This window comes from Fragaria vesca, linkage group LG1 (assembly GCF_000184155.1).
Source record: "Fragaria vesca subsp. vesca linkage group LG1, FraVesHawaii_1.0, whole genome shotgun sequence".
NCBI lineage: Eukaryota > Viridiplantae > Streptophyta > Magnoliopsida > Rosales > Rosaceae > Fragaria > Fragaria vesca.
Window position 1 is genome coordinate 4275747 of NC_020491.1, and position 19178 is coordinate 4294924.

Genomic DNA, 19178 nt, shown 5'->3' on the forward strand with positions numbered 1-19178 from the left:
CTTTAGAGAAGGACATTTTAGTCTTTTCCCCCAACAAAACCCAAGCTCCTAAAACCCTTCTTCTGCTGCCGCGTGCCTCGTACACAGCTCTCGCGTTTTTCTTCTTCCTCTTCACCCTCTCGTGTTCTTTTTTGGAGCTCGGTTTTCCAGGTATGGATTCCAAATCTTATTTGATGGGTATTTGATTATGTATGCTTCTACTTACTCTGGAGGTGGGTTTTCAATTTTATTGTGATTTTGTATGCTAATCTCAGTGTTTCTGTAAAGCTGTGATTTTTGATGCATAAACTAAGTTTCAATGATTCTGATGTTTATCTATGATCTTTGGGCATGGAAAATATTTTTACTTCTTTTGTTTGAGTTACCAGAATCACTAAATTTATTATTAGTCTTTGGCACAGTGTAGAAAAAACTGAAGCTTCAAAGGTATGGAGGATGCTTCAAATTCAAAAGGAGGCCAGGAAGATATAATAAACAAGTCAGTCTAATTTTAGTGAAGGTTGAACTAATGGGTGGGGAGACATGTTCAGCGGTTAAAAGTTTTGTTTTTAATGCTTTTGTTTTCACAGAGAAGCGCCTCAGCTTGTGGCTGTGTTGAAGGAAATGAAGGAAGGATTAGATGTAGTTGATTTCAAAGTCAAGGCTTTAATTGCCAAGGTAGGTTATCCATGTTTGTTCTTACGGAAGTACTTTCACAACTCACATATAGTGGTATATGAAGCGGCTTTGTTTATCAGGTGAAAGAAAATCAGTATCCTACATCCCAAGGGTTTCACTATCTTGAAGCCAAGAATATGCTGCTTCTGCACTATTGCCTGTCACTTGTCTATTACTTTCTTCGCAAGGCTGAAGGGCTCTTAATCAGTGGACATCCGGTTGTTCAGAGCCTCGTTGAGACAAGGTTGTTTCTGGAAAAGGTCTGTGGCTCTAGGGATTTTTCTTTGCTTCCCCCTGTAATTCGCTCAATATGATTACATGAATGTATCAGTCATTACTCAATTGCCACACTTTTGTTTGCAACAGATTCGACCTATTGACAAGAAGATGCAGTACCAAATTGAGAAGCTGACCAAGGTTACAGCGTGCACAACTGAGAATGCACAGCTAAGTGAGAAGCAATCACAATCAAATAACACTAAAGATTTGTTGAGTTATCGCCCAAACCCTGATATGATTCCTAGCAAAATAGACACAACTTCTGAGGTGAAGTGCATATCACTACAATATTTGACATCATCTTTTGCCCCCATGTGAACCATTGTTAAAGTTCGTTTGTATTCATATATTGTAGGATCATGGCAAGTATATACCACCCAAAATTGCACCAACTTCAATGGAGAAAGATAAGTCATCAAGATTCGAAAGAAATGCACTGAGAAAGGAAGAGAACACCATACGACAATCTAAGCATAGTCGTTATGTTAAAGACATGGTTGATGATTTCGAAGGGAGACCTGAAGAGGTTTGTAGTTTCCTGGATTTATTTTTTTTGGGGGGTGGGGGGGTTTATTTGGTATGAATGCTGTATTTGCTGTTCTAAGTTTCTTTTCTTTGTTGATGTCGAATACAGATTGTGGATGGTTATGGACCTCAAAGTTATGAAGCAGAAAGATTTAAGGCAAAGCTGGATGAGCGTGCACGGCAAGAAGAGGAGCTCTTTACTCGTGCTCCTATTACAAAGGAGGAGAAAAGGAAGGCAAAACACTTATTAAAGTCGAGTAATGGGTAGGCACCATTAGTTTTGTTTCCTTATTTATCATGCTGTATTTATTGGTCTATAGAATATGTCAGTGGCTGACTATTGTCAACTTGTTTCTATCAGGTTGCTTGGTTTGACCGAAAATTTCTTTGACGAAATTAAAAGTCTACCATTGGATGAGGGGAATGATGAGATGTCAAGTTTTAGTAACGCTAGAGATGGAAGAGGTGGAAGAAGCGGAAGAGGTGGAATGAGGGGCCATAAGAAGCGCAAGGTACACCATCTTATATGAACCATCAAATCAAATATATAAAATGTGTACTTGGTTCCTCAACCAATTTTAATCTGTGAAGTTCTTTCTTTCATTTGGACTGTTATCTCACACTAGTGTTTTGACTTACTGCTGATCTACTTGTTTCCAATCAGTGGGTGGAGGTATTAAATAGATGATTTCATAGTATTGTTAACTAAGATAAATCGAGTATGAAATATCATGCCTATCAGGCACTGAAAAGGCAGGTCTTTTGGCATAGTTTTGGTTTCTGAGCCTTAGTTGATTGCTTATCGCACCATGTTATATAGAGTAAAAACAACCAATAGAAACCTTCTATCATTCATAGTCATCTGAACTCACCTGGGAATGACTGAATTTTGTTTTTGTCCTTAATGGTTGCATATGTGCATAATCCCTGCTGTTTATTAATGGCCTCTAGACTTTCAGCAGTTGTGAGGTTTAATGTCTTTAGATAATCATCCGAGTGAATCTGTAAAAAATTTATCCTTCACCTGGTTCGTCATCATTATAGTTGGCTGAGTAAGAATAGTTGTTAGATTACGTTTTAGACCGGTTCATTTCAGAAGAATGGGAATATGGGGATTTGATTGGAATTGGAGCCTTTTGATTTCACAAGACAGCCCTTAGATACTTCTAGACATGATTACATACCAACTGAAGTGAGGAGCCATATTAAAGTAGTTATATATTTTTTTGCACATGACAGCAGTAATAACAAGTTTGAAATTGGTGCAAGTCCTTAAAGGAATTTTTCGATTATCAAGTTGATTGTGGTCCATTTTCAGCTTGAATAGCTCCATATCCTGTTTAGTTCATCGTCCTTGGTTTGCATAATTGTGTAGACAATTGACCGTCTTGGCTCATATTGCAGATGAGGCGTTGAAGGACAAACTTATGCAGCTTCGTAACTCATTTGCCTTGGTTTACCTCAAACAAGCTTCATACATGGAGTGGAACGACTATCCATTTAGTGATTAGAATTAGTTTTGTTGTAATCTTGCAATATGGGTACCAACACAGTTTTGACGAATTGGTTTAACACAGCGTATTTATTCCCCCTTCATTGTTTTTGACATTTTACTGCACACAACTTACTGCCGTACATTATTGTTGTCCAATGTATCTTACTGCACACGTGCTGGTATTTGACTCTCTTTTTTTCGGACAAAATGGTTAATGATAAAATTAAAAGAACATATGGAGATGACGAAAAATTTCAAGAACTTTGCACAGTTTTAACAATCATGAATTCATGATTGCTTTGAGGATTAGACATTTGTAGAGAGAACTCCCAACTCCCAAGACTTGTTTGGAGTTTGAATATGCAGCTCCATCCATTACTGCTCATCAAATCTCTGCAATTTCATTGATGACTTCCGTCGTTTCTATGAACAATTCACTTGAAACACCCATTTCAGCATATGCACATCTTTCACAAATTTTAACAAACACAACACAAATCTACTTATCCTTTTCCTTTTTTATTTAATCACATTCACATCAACTCAAAATTTAAATACACAATTTACCGAAACCTAATCATTCTCACCATGGAGTTTTTCACTATCGATTATTCTCACTGCAATACTAAACTCAGCTTAAGGAAAAAAACGGATTGGATTTGGAGACGTAACTAATTAACCACGTAACATCTCACAAAAATAATTTTAACTAATTTTGGAGCAATCCTTGGCAGGCTGGGGTATGCTGTACAAAATAAGACCCAAGACAAGAATTGCACTACCAAAGAGGAAAAAGGGGCTCAACGTTGCACCCGCTTCAAGATATGGCAATGGAAGGGAAAGAACGTAAATCGAAATTGGCACTGAAATAAACAGAAACTCTGTATTAGCAAAATTTTGTGCCAAAAAAATAGATTCAGGGATATATTATAGGAATCCAAGTGAGAGAAATTGGAGAGAACCTGACAACATCACAACAAGCGAAGAAACAACCGCTGAGGAAATCTTTACCACATTCATCAAGGATATATTGAACAATAGATTGGTAGCTACATAAAGCAGGGGGAGCAATGGAGCTCCGTTACAACCTGAAAGAGAAGTGAACAATTAATTTTGCAAGAACTTCTGGAAAAACTTCATGAAGTTTTGAAGTCTTGATTCATTACAACATGAATGGATTAATCTCTTCATGCTGCATGCATCATGAGAAGTACCCCCGTCATTGTTTCCTAGCTATAAGATATGACTCTTCTCTTCAAAGCCTAATGTTGACTTGTATATATTTCTCATGAGTTATTACATTCAGAATAATGTAACTTCACCAACCTTCTGGTTTTAGTGTACCATAATGTCTCTTGCTTGCAATGCAACAATCTTAAAAACTATTCTATTGAACTAGAAGAGGTATGGGGATCCCAAAAGGAAAGAGGCAAAAATAAAAATAAAAAATAAGTAGAATAGAAGATAAACTGAAAGAAAATAAAATCAGATACAACTACTTGCCTGATGCACCAGCTCCAATATTCAAAAAGCAACCAGCACCGTCTTTTAGATATGTAGGAAGTTGAGCAAATGGTATGCCTCTCATATTTGATAAGAAAGGTAAAAAAGAAGTACAAAAAGCGCCTACAAGTCAAAAGAAATTAAGGTTACCAGCAGGATTTATTATTCTACCCTCAACAGAAAAAATAAATATCTTGATTAACCGGGAATAAGTTACTGGAGACTTTATCCTCTAAGTTAACTATAGCTAAACCTACTGGTAATGGTCAAATACACTAAACAAAATATCAAAAATGCATAGAACCAAGTTGTGGTGCTGTTTGAATCTCATCTGTAACCTGTTTAGTCTTATCTCTAGAGTCCGGCGAGGCTCCGGCAAAGTCTTCTCTCTCTTCCATTTTCTCTCTCTATGCATGTTTAAGAGGTGAGGGCAAAATAGTCTTAAAATAATATGGTTTGTTAAGACTTTAGTAAAGATTTGTCCATTTGGGCACAAAAAAGGTTCTTTACATTCAAATGGGCTCATAAAAAAGATTGTCATTGGAATGGGCAATAAAGATTAAAATTAGTACTAAATGGGCATTTGCTACTAAGTTAACTAGAGCTAAACCTACTGGTAATGGTCAAAAACACTATAAACAAAATATCAAAGATGCATAGAACCTAGTTGTGGTGCTGTTTGAATCTCATCTGTAACCTGTTTATCAAGTTAGTAGGGATTTTCACCTAAAGGCTCCTAAAGTATCTCAACAGCTCCCACCTTTCTTATCTTCATATTATCTCCCTCTTCTAGCTCTCTATATCTCTCTCTCATCATATATGTCACGAATACTTAAAAGAGCATTGAGTAAACTTTTACTGTTGGATACTTGGGATACAAACTCAAGTACATAAAAGGACCGTGACTCCAAATAAATAAAAATGTGGAACATTTTTGACAGGTTAATGTTTGAGGTTAGGAATATTATTTGGATATATTATGACATGCTATGTTTAAATTTTTTCCAAAAGCTTACTTATATAGATAGAATTTTTATTGGACTGTATCTTGCCCATATCGTAGTTTGTCCCATACTCTACACTTCACTAACATAAACAGGCAAACGTAAAACTAACTATGCAAAGAAAAGGGAAAAAAAAAATCCTTAGGCAGACACTTGAGACTTGAGACCAGGAAAATGAAACAAATCAATGCCACAGGAGGGCTTCATTCTTTGGCCCAAATTTGTAGTTCTCGTCTTTATTGTTGGTCTAGCCAATTGGACAATAATACTGAGGCGCATCAAAGACCTAATGAAGGAGAAATTGGTACATGTTAAAGTAGACAAAGAAAAGCCTTGGTCACCTGATATGCAGATCCAAAAGAATTGACGACCAATATGTCAAGTGATTTTTCCTGCATGAAAATAGATGCATGACGAAGTATGCAAAATTATCTTGTCAACAAGAAAATAATTCAAATGCCAGCTTATCACTTATATAGGCATGGCCGTACCTTGAGCTGGACAGCAGCATCAACAAAGATGAATTCCTATTCAAAACCAAAAGATCAAGATTAATTATTTTGCTTATGCAGTGTGCCAGTGAACTTAGGATATTCATTTTTTTTTAACCTTGATTATAAATGCACCAGCTTGAAATGCACTTGAAGCAATCATTAGTAGCGGCCACACAGGCTTAACTCCAGATAGCATCCGGCTAGAATCAGACCCACTGCAATTACATAAAACACAGATACATATAAGCATCAGATGCTCAAGTTTAACTATATGGATATTTACTTTCACTAGAAAATTACAGTTTACTAACAAAATTTACCTATCAATATGAAATACAGAGAGAATATTCATGTTGTTTGCAGTAAAGAGAATTACAAGAATTATATTTAGATAGATAAGGGTCAAGTGACACGCTTTATCAGCAAATAACAGAGAATCAAATAATAAGAAAAACCCGAACAGTGATCACAAAGAATCAGTAGACTAGACGAGGGTTAAGGAACTTATGAACCAATAGATATGGTTAAGTTCCTAATCAATAAATATATCCATTGTAGCCAAATGACTCAAATCTACTCCAAAAGAAGATGGGATACTTGTAGCAATTCTAACATAACATGATGCAGAAGGTGACTCTCCACGCTTCTCGAAAAAAAAAGGTGACTTTCACTGACACTGCATTGAATATAATCGGATGCCAAAAGAAGAAGGTCAAGTTTGTCATCCTAGACTCCAGAATCCATCTTTAAGTTATTTGAAATTACTCACAAAAGTGCAGTATGGCAAACCTGGAATGTGACTAGAACTGCCCTAGATCTAAACAAACTCTTGGGGAGAGTGTACAAAGGCATTTGAAATAGAAACAAGAACTGCAGACAGACTATCGAAGAGGGTGCTAATCTACCAGTTGGCAAAATATGACTTGTGTTCATATTTCTGAAAAAAATACCCAGGCTTTCAATTATGCTCCGCACTGACAAATAGCTTCTTCCACTGGAATGGAAATAGAGAAAAGATGTGGAACTGTTCAAGCAGTTGAAGAGACTATTTTTTTTTTTTTCAGAACTGCTATCTTTAAATGTCTTTATGGTGGATAATCTCATTCATTTTGTTTGATATTTTCTTTCAAGTTATCTGCCACATGATACATGAGCATGCAGACTATTAACAATTTTACAGTATCATATGAATATAATGAGAACCATGTCCATGTGACTGCTGGTGGAGCCATCCAAAGACTTGTTTCACATATCAATTGATAAAGCAATCAGACCACATTACATAAAACTGAACAGCAGAAGGACTTTGAATTGTAGAAGAATTGGATTAAGATACCTCGCAACAGCTAGCACTACACCTACAGCTACAAGGATGCAGCCAACAATCTGATTGCATCTGTATCTTTTCCCCAAGATAAGAGAAGAAAAACCCAGCTGCCACACCAACATTGTCTGCATAATATTGTGACAGAAAGGAAAACTGATGAGACAGAATGCGCATGCTACTGAAACATAAAATTTAAATCAAAATTTATTATAATAAAGTAACCATTATGCCTTCACTTCTGAGTAACAATAATGTGCATGTTTTATATGCTATTTGACTTTGATTCACATGTTTTGTCAACCAAAACAGTTCATATCTTATTTGCTACACTAGATCGTAATTAAAGAAGCTGTTAATCCATATATTCAGGGATGGCACAACAATGTTCTGCAATCTGCTAAATCTGAATTGTTCTGTCTATTTTATTTTTGCACAAAGGCAACGTGTTCTCTCACTAGATCTGCCTCAACTGTAATGACTAACAAGGGAAGTAGCTATGAACAAGCAACGAGATAACTTCAATATTGCACCATGCTCGTACAGTCTGCAACATAGAAACATTTGCTCCATGCTCAAAGAGATAACCTCAATTGTTCTGTCTATTCAACAGATTAAGGAAAGGACAAGCTCAAATAGGAGTCTTTCTCGGAATGTTTGGCTCTGATTACACCTATCAGAAATTCAGCCAAAACTTGACTGTTGATCCTAGCATCCGTGACTAACCTCAGCCCGGCACGAGCCAAAATAAAGCTAAGTTGGTTGACTTAGCTTATACATTCAATAATCAAATTGATAAAGAAGCTTAGAATATCTTCTTTTTGTTTTTATAAACTATAATGGTAATTGTCCTTTTTCTGTACTGGACTTCTTCTTAATATTTTAACACAGTCAGTATGACCCTTAAATGCAGCAGAAATAGTCCGCACAACCATAGGGCAAAGACATACTATCTGCACAACCTACCTGAACTGTAATCATCTTAGTAACTAAAATAGGGATGACTTCCATATGTTCTTAATAACCTACTCAGGCATGCTTGTATTTTGTTGGTTATCAGACCAAGAAGAAAAAAAGTACATTGCTGGTTAGTTTAATAGGATACTAGAATATACCTGACTCAATAAGGGTATGGCCGGTCCGGGAAGCATGGCTGTTGACGATACATACAATCCACAAAAGTAAAACACCAAAACCATCAATAAAAAAAAAGTCCAGTACTTCTTACTTGATGAGCTCATTTCTCATCACAAACATGGCATTGCTTTATCTTAACAAACTCACTCACCTCAATAAATAAGAAACTATTAATGCGAAAGTGCAGAGTAGTATAGTACCTACAGCAGCCATCCCGGCCGCGACTCCGAGAGCATCCAATGCACCAATGGCCACAAACGGAGCTTTGGGAAGGGCTATCATTTCATCCGTCACCATCCCAGAACGGTAACGTAGGTACAATATTGAAAAGTATATAATCACATAGCTGCACAAACAAACCCACCATCACATTCACAGTAATTTACACCAAAGATTCAAACTTTGGCAGTAAAAATTCAGACTTGAAATTACCCGAAGGTTGTGAGTTGGGCGAAAAAGAAAGGGTGGTGCTTCATGGGGACGAGCGCGAGCTTGTAGAGCACCTTGTTGCCGACGGCGAGGGCAACGGTCATTACGGAGCTCAAAACGACGCGTTTTGTAGTCGACGAATTAGAGACTGCGGAGTTGGAGGAGGCCGTCTTCGCCACCGAAGCATGCAGCCTGATGACATTGCCCCTCCTCGGTTTCCGATCCGAAACGACCCAAAACGGTGCGTTTCGAGGATAATAATCATGATCCCAACTTTTGAGTTGAAGAAGCGGAGTTGGGTTTGATGTGGAGTACGAGAATATGGAGAAGCACGTGGTGCCGGCGTTTTTGGTGTATTGGGAACAAGGGGAGGAGGAGGAGAGGAGGGAGTTGTGAAACAACGGCGTAGAGGAAGACATTACGAGAGAGTGAAGATGAAGACGGTAGTCATCATCGTCCTCTTCTTATTATTCACGAGAATCTAGGAAAGTGATGATTAGAATAATTTACTAGTTCTCCGCATCTGGAGATCTAGAAAAGAAAGAAGAGGGGCAGTCAAAGATGCAACAAGAGGTAGTCTATTTGGTTTTGATTTTTGCTGAGTTCAGGAGGAGAAGGTAGAGAGAGAAAGCCACCGGACAAAAAACATAAGAAGGAAAAAAAAACGCAGGGGGGAAAAACACAAGGGTCCCGAAAGGAACCGGCCATTGAAGCTGGTCCTCTAGTAGTAGTAGTGAGACGTCAACTTCTACTACCTTTTTCAGCTTTCTTTCTTCTTCCAACTATTCTCTGATTTTTCACTTCCACCTCACTTTCCATTTTACTTCCACTTCACTTTATACTTTTAACACTCACGCCATCAACTTCTCCACCTTCTCTGCTTTTTTTTCTTCACTTTCATCATGAGGACTCCTCTAACCACACATTTTTTAGTCAACTATATTCGGGGTCTTCAGGTAATCAAGGCCTTTTCGTCGATTATTCTGTTAAATGCTAAAGTGGTCCTTTCTTGTGTAGATTGTTCTGTTAAATGCCGAAGTGGTCCTTTCTTGTTTCTTTTTATAATGGCGTCTTTTTCTTTGTTTTTTTTTTTTTCTTTTTCTCAAAATCTTAAAGGTTTTCTAAACTTAGAGGTTGATATTGGCGGAGAATTTCATCTTCTCCTTGAGCATTAGGTATAAGTATAACAAGAGATTTAATGCTAATCAACATCAACAAAATATGAACTCAGATGTCATGCTTATGATAATGAGTTAACATAGCATAAATCAGATATGAACCTGGGTGGTTATGAAACGAGTCATTATTAAAAGATTTTTATGCATCGCAAACGTAAAATGTGATGATACACCGGACCAATAGAAACACATACATGAGATATCATGAGTAGTGCACATTAAAAAAGCAAAGGTAACTATGATATTAACACAAGAATTCTTGTAATTCTGTTGGTCCGCCCTATTGCCACGTGACAGTGACAACCCTTAAGAATTTTTTATTATTAAATTAGAATTTAAGAGTGGGACGTCTTAAATTCTAGCTTTTACAAGAATGGAGTTTGAATCATTGAGCTCTCTACTTAGCAAACACAAGCCCGCTTGTGCTAAACTACCAACCCTAATAAATGATGTAATGGATGACCTACATAGTGTTGATTCACTCTACAATACCTTTTTGCACAAAAATTGCTTAAATAATTGTGGAGACAACTTTTGTTTTCCATTGGTGGTTCAAACAAACATTTCCATATTGATCATCCAACGATTATCTGTTGCATACAATGATAGAATAATCCGAACAAACTATATCTCCAAAGAATGTCCACTAGAGTTTCGTTGGTTACTACAACATTTGACGATAAATCTAAGGGAATATATTTTGATCAGAGTATAAATTGGAAACATAAAGTATATATTTCATGGAGGTATATGAAATTTAACGAAGAAAAAGAGCTTCAATCTGGAATTGGATACATAACAAATCAAGATTATCATATCATCTACTTTCAGAACCACTCTTAGCAGGTTGGGGTATGCTGTACAAAATAAGACCCGAGACAAGAATCGCACTACCAAAGAGGAAAAACGGGCTCAATGTTGCACCCTCTTGGAGATATGGCAACGGAAGGGAAAGAACATAAATCGAGATTGGCACTGCAGAATGAACAAAACCGCTACATTAGCAACAGTTTGCTACTAATACATAGATAAGATCCTGTGTATGTCACATACAAAAACAAGCAAGAGAGATGAGAGAGAACCTGACAACATCACAATGAGAGAAGCAACAACTGCCGAGGAAGTCTTTACTACATTCAGCAAGAATATGTTGAACAACAGATTGCCAACTATGTAAAGCAGTGGAAGCAATGGAGCCCCATTACAACCTGGAGCAAGTGTTAAATTAATTAGCTGAGAACTCTGGAAAAAACTTTATGAAGCTCTTCAGCCTTTTACATAGTATAATAGAATAATCACGTCAGAAAATCGATACTAAGCTACATGAGGAAATTTTGAGCCTTTTGTTTCTCAATGCTTAAGATATGTATGATTCCCCCTTATTCATTCCAAATCATCATGCAGCCATTCAAATATAGCTTTTGTCTTCACCCCCTACTGTTTGCTTGTATCTGTTGTCAGGAGTAGTATCATTTGCCACATAAATGGAGGTTCATATCAAAAACAATTCTCAATCTTATGATTTTAGTTCAAGGTGTTGCATGCAATACCAGAATAGTAAAATTATTTTATAAAAATTAAAAGAGTCTAAGATGCCAAAGGTTCAGAAGAAAATATACCAAAGACATATCGTATGGTGGAAATTGATAGAATGCCACAGTTTACTATTATTTTTGTAAACTGGCCGAAGAGTGCAGTTAATAAAAACCATAATGATACATATCAGTACTTTCAGATTATTGATTGTAGATACTTAAAGCAATCAGCATAAAGTAAATATACAGCACACATATCAAATTACTGAAAGCATATCCCACATAACTCCGATATCAGTGCATTTTACAAAATTACAGAAAGTAACTGAAAGATAGGAGTCATAAGACAGCTTGCCTGATGCAGCACCTCCCATATTTAGAAAGCAACCAGCTCCATCTTTTAGATATGTAGGAAGTTGGGTGAATGGTATGCCTCTCATATTTGATAAGAAAGGTAGAAATATAAGTACAAAAAGAGCCTGCAAGTCAAAGCAAATAAAGGTTACATCAGATTCAATTTCTAACCTCCACACTACTAACGGTAAGAATGAATTTGAACAACCAAGTAATAGCCACCTGAAATCCAGATCCAAAAGAGTTGACAACAAATATGTCAAGTGATTTTCCCTGCATGAAAAAAGATTTGTTACTTGAGAAACTATGCAAAAATTAGCTTGTTAACAAGAAAACAATTGAGAAAAATATCAGCTGATTACATAAAAGAACAAAAAAGGTAAGGCCATACCTTTAAGTGGACTGCAGCATCAACAAAGACAAATTCCTGTTCACAGACGAATAATCAAGGTTAAATTTGTCTTCTAAAGAGTACAGCTAAACTTATAAATAATGTTCATTGCTTTAACCTTGATTATAGATGCACCAGCTTGAAAGGCACTTGAAGCAATCATTAGTAATGGCCACACAGACTCGACTCCAGATAGCATCTGACCAGTATCATTCCCGCTGAAATAAATAAAACACAACAAATATCAGGAGCCACCTTCACTACACGTAGAATGGAAAACTATACAAGTACAAGACACAGTTTAACAACGTGAAGATTCTCTTTTTATAATATCAAACATTACCAGTAGCTAGCATTCACCTTTTTAAAGATGGAACAGATAATTTTCATGTTGTTTCTAGTAAAAAGCATTACTATTATAAATAGGATGAAAAAGGCGGTAGTTGACACATTCTAGTAACTAATAAGGAATAACCACCAAAAAGAAAAACCTCAACAGAAATCATAAAAAATAATTAAACTAGAGGACGCATAAATAGAAATAGTTTAGTTCTTACTTAGTAAGCATATCCTTTGTAATGAAAATTAATCTACCTTTTGGAGAAGATGGGATACTTGCAGCGTGTCTAACATTTAATGATGAAGAAGGTGACTTCCTCAAACACGCTTTAAAGACAAAGAATGCCCAGAAGGAAGATAGATATAGGCACGCGGCTATGTAAACTCCAAATTTCTCATCCTACACTCCCAAAATAAATATTTAATTAATTTTCAACACTCACAAGGAAGTGCAGGATGACGAACTGAGTGTGGGAATAGCTGCCCTAGATCTAAGCAAATTCTTAGGGATAGAATAAGCATGCCACATAGATATAAACTGCAGACTGACTTCAAAGAGAGCATCATCTAATAGTCGGCAAATAAAATATGAAACCATGCTTTTTCATTAATTGTCTCTTTCAATGGGAGCAAGATAAAGAGCACATGTGAGTCCAGACATCTCACAAGAACCTTTTCTATTCATAACCATTACCTTTTAATGCATAACCATGAAAACCATGAAATAACCCCCTTCATTTTGTGATTTACGTCTCTAATTATCTTTAGCCTTACCTACCACATGATACATGAGCATGCAGACCAATAACTATTTCCAAGTATCATATAAATTTTAGGAAACCAGGTCCAAGTGACTGCTGGTGGTGCCGTTCGTGACTTGTGTCACAAATTCTTCAAGATACTTGATAATGGATAGAACCACATTACATGTAACTAAAATAGTGGCATGTCTTTGAATTGTAGAAGGATGGATTAAGATACCTAGCAACAGCTAGCGCTACACCTGCAGCGACGAGGATACAGCCAACAATCTGATTAAGTCTGTATGTTCTTCCCAAGACAAGAGAAGAAAAACCCAGCTGCCACACCAAAAACGTCTGCACAATATATCGACATAAAACATAAATGAGGAGAAGTTTGCTCTTACTTCTTTGGGCATAAAAGACAAAAGTTATACATGCTCTTTTAATTTCACACTTTTTATATTTTGTGTCCAAATCAAAACATTTTTTTCTATTACGCTAGATTGAACTGAAGAAGTAGTTATCCAGAAATTCAGGGCTAGCTGAAGAATGGTCTGTGATCCTGCTAAGAAAGCATACAGCATTTCTTTCTCCCCAAATATTTCGGTCATTTTACATGTCAGAAATTAGTGCAGCTCAAACTCAACCTGGGTTGACCTTTTAATAAGCTAAGTTGCAAGACAATCAAAATGGCAGCCACACCCAACTACATAACAAATATTAGATTGTTTTTTATTTCAAAAGCTTTAAGGAAACTAATAGGTTGACGCCACTTTTTTTTTTTACTAATTTTTCTTCTGACTGTTTTACTGAAACTTAACCTGATCCTCACATGCAGCATTGATAATCCGTATACAACCATAGGCCATGACATACTATCTGCACAACCACGCTGGTTTCCAGGCACCTTCACCATAAACGGTTCGTTCATCAATTTTAGCTTCAAGATTATCTTTTCCCATTCAACAGACTAGACTTCTAATACAAATGAGATCCCTGATGGGCCCTTCTTAAACTCCAACATGGCATGGGTACAATATCCTACTCAACACATATGCAATACACTGATGACACATTAATACCGGTTCTTAAGAATAAGTAGCTTAAAGTGGGGATGGTTTTCCATAGGCAGTAACCTACTCAGTGTACAGCATGCTCTTTTGTCTCATTCATTGTTAGTCGTTTGCTAGGATAATAGAATATACCTGACTCAAAATGGGTATGGCCGGTCCGGGAAGCATGGCTGTTGACGAATACATACAATTCACAAAAATAAACACCAAAACGATCAATAACCAATTAAAACTTCCTACTTCATTAGTTCATTTCTCATCACACACAATTCATACATGGCATTTCCACCTCATGACTTAACTCACTATTACCTCGGCACATTATGCTAAAGACACATAACCAAATCACTAATAACAAAAAGTAACTTGTAGGGTACCTGCAGCAGCCATCCCAGAAGCCACTCCAAGTGCCTCCAATGCCCCGATGGCCACGAACCGCGATTTGGGAAGCCTCAGCATTTCATCAGTCACAATCCCAGAACGGTACCGTACATACAATATCGAAAAATATATCACCACATAACTGATTCAAACAAAAAACCCACAATTTCAATCACATTACAAAAACAGTAATCCCAAAAAGATCAAAACTTTACGGTAAAAGTTAACAAATTGAAATGAAGGGCATACAGGGATTGGATTACCCAAAGGTTGTGAATTGGGCGAGAAAGAAGGGGTGGTTCTTCATGGGGACGAGCGCGAGCTTGTAGAGAACGCGGTTGGCGACGGCTAGGACTATGGTGAGCAAGGAGGTGAAAACGACGGCGTTTGAGATTGAGGAGGTGGAGGAGGAAGGGGGAGGAGGGTTTGGGTGAGAAGCGTGAAGTTTGAGATTGCGGGGGGTGCGAGTGGAGGTGAGGCGAAACGGTGCGTTTGGAGAGAGGCGGAGGAGAGAAGGGCGGGGACGGTGGAGGAGTGACATTGAGGTTGGAGAGGAGGAGGAGAAGGAAGTCCCGCCATTTTTGATGAGGGGGGAACAACGGGCGGAGAGGAGGGAGTTGTGAAACGACAACGTAGAGGAACCCATCATCTCATTATTACGGGTGTGATTTGATGGATCCAGTGTTATGCTCTGTGTTGGTATTTTATACCATTGTTAACTTTCTTAATAGATTGGTGTACATCTGGTCGTCATATACCATTTATATAGAAACTAATTTGGTATCAATAGAGCATTTGTTCAAAGCTAAAATTTGTCAGGCAAAGCCTACACTCAAAGCATATATGCCAAAAGCCAACCTTTTGTTATATTTTATACCATTGTTAACTTTCTTAATAGATTGGTGTACATCTGGTCGTATCTTGGTGGGTTTCAATGTTTCATTTCGAAAGTCTTATCTTGTAGTATTTTGTTTTATTTCCATTTCAATTGCGAGGCAGTTTCTACATCTCCCTGATATGATTTTTTTGCTAATAGAAAATGGAATCAATTCCTATCATATCCAAGTCTTCGGAAAGAGTTAAAGAACCGTGTTGGTATTTTATCTTCTCTGAAAGGCTTTAGGATTTCCAACTTGGTTTTCACTGATGACTGTCTTATCTTTTGCAGGGCTACCCCTACTGCAGCTCGTAAGGTGGAATTGATTCTCAAAAAACAAAATAATTAAAATTAGATGCGTCTATTGCCACCTCACAAATTATTTTACTCACCACACGTTCTCTTTACACCCTACTTATATATTTTTTAATTGTAAGTCTACTTTGTTCACTCATTTACAGTACATAAAATATTATTTTCTCATTAGACAATAAGTTGTTAAAAATTACAAATTTTTTTTTTATTTTTTTATTTTTTTGGATGAACACGTACGTACTTCATAAACCTTAACCCAAATTTATCATATACAGTCGTTCTATGTCTGAAGACGCTAGCAATCAACCTAAAGATGAGGTGAACTGTTTATATTTCTTCTTCTTTTTTCTTCTCTTTTTTTCTTTGTTGACGCTTCCGTTTATCTTTTTACTCATTATTTTTCATGTCGGTTTTGTATGTAAATTCTCATGAACAATTGTACCGTATTTATAAACAATGCATAGATCAGTTTAAAACACTCAGAATTATGGAGTAATGGAAAAAAGAATGTATGGTGAACAAAATAGAATTGAGAAAGGTGTATTTTAGGGATTGTAAATGGGTGAACAAAGTAGAATTGAGAAAATGATATTTTAGGTATTGTAAATGAGTGAACAAAGTAGACTTGTAATTAAAAATATATAAATGGGGTGTGAAGAGAACGTGGGGTGAACAAAGTGGTTTGTGGGGTGGCAATAGACGCACCCTATGATAAATTATGAGTTATGGTTTATGAAGTACGCGTTCATCCAAAACAAAAGAAAAAAATGAAAACAATTTGTAACAACTTATTATCCCTTATTGTAATTTTATATCAAGTTAATTGTACATCAAAGTGGTTTGTGAGTTGACAATAGACGCACCCCTTAAAATTTCATGAAACTAGTTGTATTTTATGTTTTCATTTATATAAATAATTACTGTTAATATAAATAAGAATATAATAAGAAATGAGAACGCACATAAATATACATGTTCTAATCTTAAAGTTAATTTCGGATAATAGTTTAGCCATAACTGGTTAGAGACGGTTAATGTCACATCGATAAATTAATTCAGAATATAAGGACACTGATGATATAAGTAAGGATTAAAATCTCTACAATATATCCGATATATCCCCCGATATCTCCTTTTTTGGAGTGACCGATATATCTAGAGGGGTAAATATCCTATTTTACACCGATTCAGTCAAATATCTCCGATTTCGTCAAATATATCTCATATTTAGGAAGTCTACGATAAATCTCTGATATATTAAAGAAATATATGTATAAAAAAATTGGGCATAAACAAGAATCACCATCAACAATATTCGAAAAGAGATAAAAGGGGAATAGTTGGCAGCTCCAAAAAGATCAATGTTCTAAAAAACGTTAGGCGCTAGTTGGGTAGATAACCGGTGACTAGCGCCTAGGCGGGCTAATCGGGGGATTAATCGGGGATTGATCGGTTTTTTAGCTCTCTAGATGAAAACGGTGAAGCACCGCCTAGCGCCTAGGCGGGGATTAATCGGCTCTAGGCGAGGATTTTTATAACATTGAAAAAGATATATTACTATCATATTCAACAGTACAATTCGTAGGGTTATATGTTTTGGTCTGAATATTATATTTTTGTGGACCACCGTACGTCTTTTCAATCACTTGGAGTCTCTTTCTAGATGTAGATGAAGTTGATGTTTGTACAATTTATAAGTAAATCCAATAAATTAAATATTTTAGACTTCCCAAATTTCCGATATTTTTTCCCCAATATCTCTGATATATCTGATATCTCTATTTTTCAAAGTACCGATAGATATGCCGATACAGATAGTTTAATCCTTGGATATAAGGACTGGATAGGTAAAAATACATCCAATATGATCAATTGGTCTGTTTGGAGAGTTGGATATATTGCTGCCGGAAATTGTGTATCTTGTTAGACCCGGATAACAAATCTTGTTGAAGAGGTAGGAAACAAATTATCCACCTAGACTTTGAGAGCCAACCAAACCCACGTGCTTGACTTTTAAATTAAATTTCGATGGATCTGTGAAGAGTAGCTATGGGGTAGGCGGTTTCATTTTCAGAAACCCTCTTGGAAGCCCCCTTGCTACAACTACTTTCAACTTTGGTTCAACAACTGTTTCTGTAGCTGAATCTCTAGCCCTCCGTAACGGCCTCATTGATGCAAAAAGAAGAGGCTTTAAAAAGGTGGAGGTTGAAGGCGACTCCAAGCTTGCAATCGATGTCATTAATGGCTTTCAACTTTGGTTCAACGACTGTTTCTATAGCTGAATCTCTAGCCCTCTGTAACGGCCTCATTGATGCAAAAAGAATAGGCTTTAAAAAGGTGGAGGTTGAAGGCGACTCCAAGCTTGCAATCGATGTCATTAATGGCATCTTTGCCCCCTTGGAGATTGTTCAAGCTTTGTCAAGATATTAAATCCCTTCAAAGCTCATTCGAGTTCATCAACTTCAAACATGTTTTCAGAGAGGCGAATTTTAACGCCATTACAAACTTTGGTCATAGGTTAGAATTTCAAATCGAACCATCAATTCTTTTTTTTTTTGTCGAAAGAGGAGAATTCCATTGATGAGATAATTTCACTTTACTACCCTGAACTTTAAGTCTAAAATCAGTTTGATACCTCATCTTTTTTTTAATCAGTTTCATACCTAAACTTTCAAAATGACATCAATCTTGACCAAAATAACTAAAATAGCCCTGGTTAATCTTTTTACCCTCTCAGAGTTGATCAAACTGATTTTAGACCTAAAGTTCAGGGTAATAAACTGAATTTTTTCCTTCATTGATAAACAGAAAAAGAGGAACATAACAAGGGGAACGGCTGCTATGTACGCAGTACTCTGAGTAAACTAAACTTGATGCACACACCAAGCGCGCGTCTCGCGTGGAACAGAGCAGGTTTTTTTTTGAGAAAATTACGTAGTAGCACATAACTAAATTTATAAATACAAAAAACCCACTTACAATAATTTTTAGACAAATTAGGACATGAACCCAATCCCAAGACCAACAACAGCTAGCCTGACTTGAATTTTTACTGCCGAAATGACGAAAATGTTCAGTTTCACCATAAATTTACAAAGATGCCACTAAGTCTCCATTCTCTTTTTCCTCACCCACCCCACCGATG

General features: G+C 36.6%; 2 protein-coding genes and 1 pseudogene across 3 annotated transcripts; 1 reads left to right on the top strand and 2 right to left on the bottom strand.

Annotated features, from left to right (window-relative positions):
• Positions 1–133: 133 nt before the first annotated feature.
• LOC101301520 (neuroguidin-like) lies at positions 134–3080 on the top strand. Its single transcript, XM_004287369.1, has 9 exons — positions 134–150; positions 402–478; positions 570–657; positions 738–917; positions 1024–1203; positions 1292–1462; positions 1571–1725; positions 1823–1973; positions 2866–3080. Exons 2-9 carry the CDS (start codon positions 429–431, stop codon positions 2875–2877), a joined length of 987 nt encoding a protein of 328 aa, XP_004287417.1. The 5' UTR covers positions 134–150; positions 402–428; the 3' UTR covers positions 2878–3080.
• A 356-nt stretch (positions 3081–3436) lies between these two features.
• On the bottom strand, positions 3437–9566 carry LOC101300946 (annotated as a pseudogene). Its single transcript, XR_183674.1, has 10 exons — positions 8851–9566; positions 8619–8764; positions 8397–8434; positions 7294–7409; positions 6073–6172; positions 5955–5990; positions 5805–5855; positions 4460–4582; positions 3919–4044; positions 3437–3819 (listed from the first exon to the last, which is right to left on the bottom strand). The product of XR_183674.1 is annotated as a crt homolog 1-like (transcript).
• Positions 9567–10571: 1005 nt separating this feature from the next.
• Positions 10572–15487, bottom strand: LOC101294018 (crt homolog 1-like). The gene is made up of 10 exons (XM_004288815.1): positions 15105–15487; positions 14838–14983; positions 14593–14630; positions 13626–13741; positions 12424–12523; positions 12306–12341; positions 12137–12187; positions 11916–12039; positions 11108–11233; positions 10572–11000 (listed from the first exon to the last, which is right to left on the bottom strand). The coding sequence occupies exons 1-10, from the start codon at positions 15485–15487 to the stop codon at positions 10843–10845; spliced, it is 1278 nt and encodes a 425-aa protein (XP_004288863.1). The 3' UTR covers positions 10572–10842.
• Between the last annotated feature and the right edge of the window lie 3691 nt (positions 15488–19178).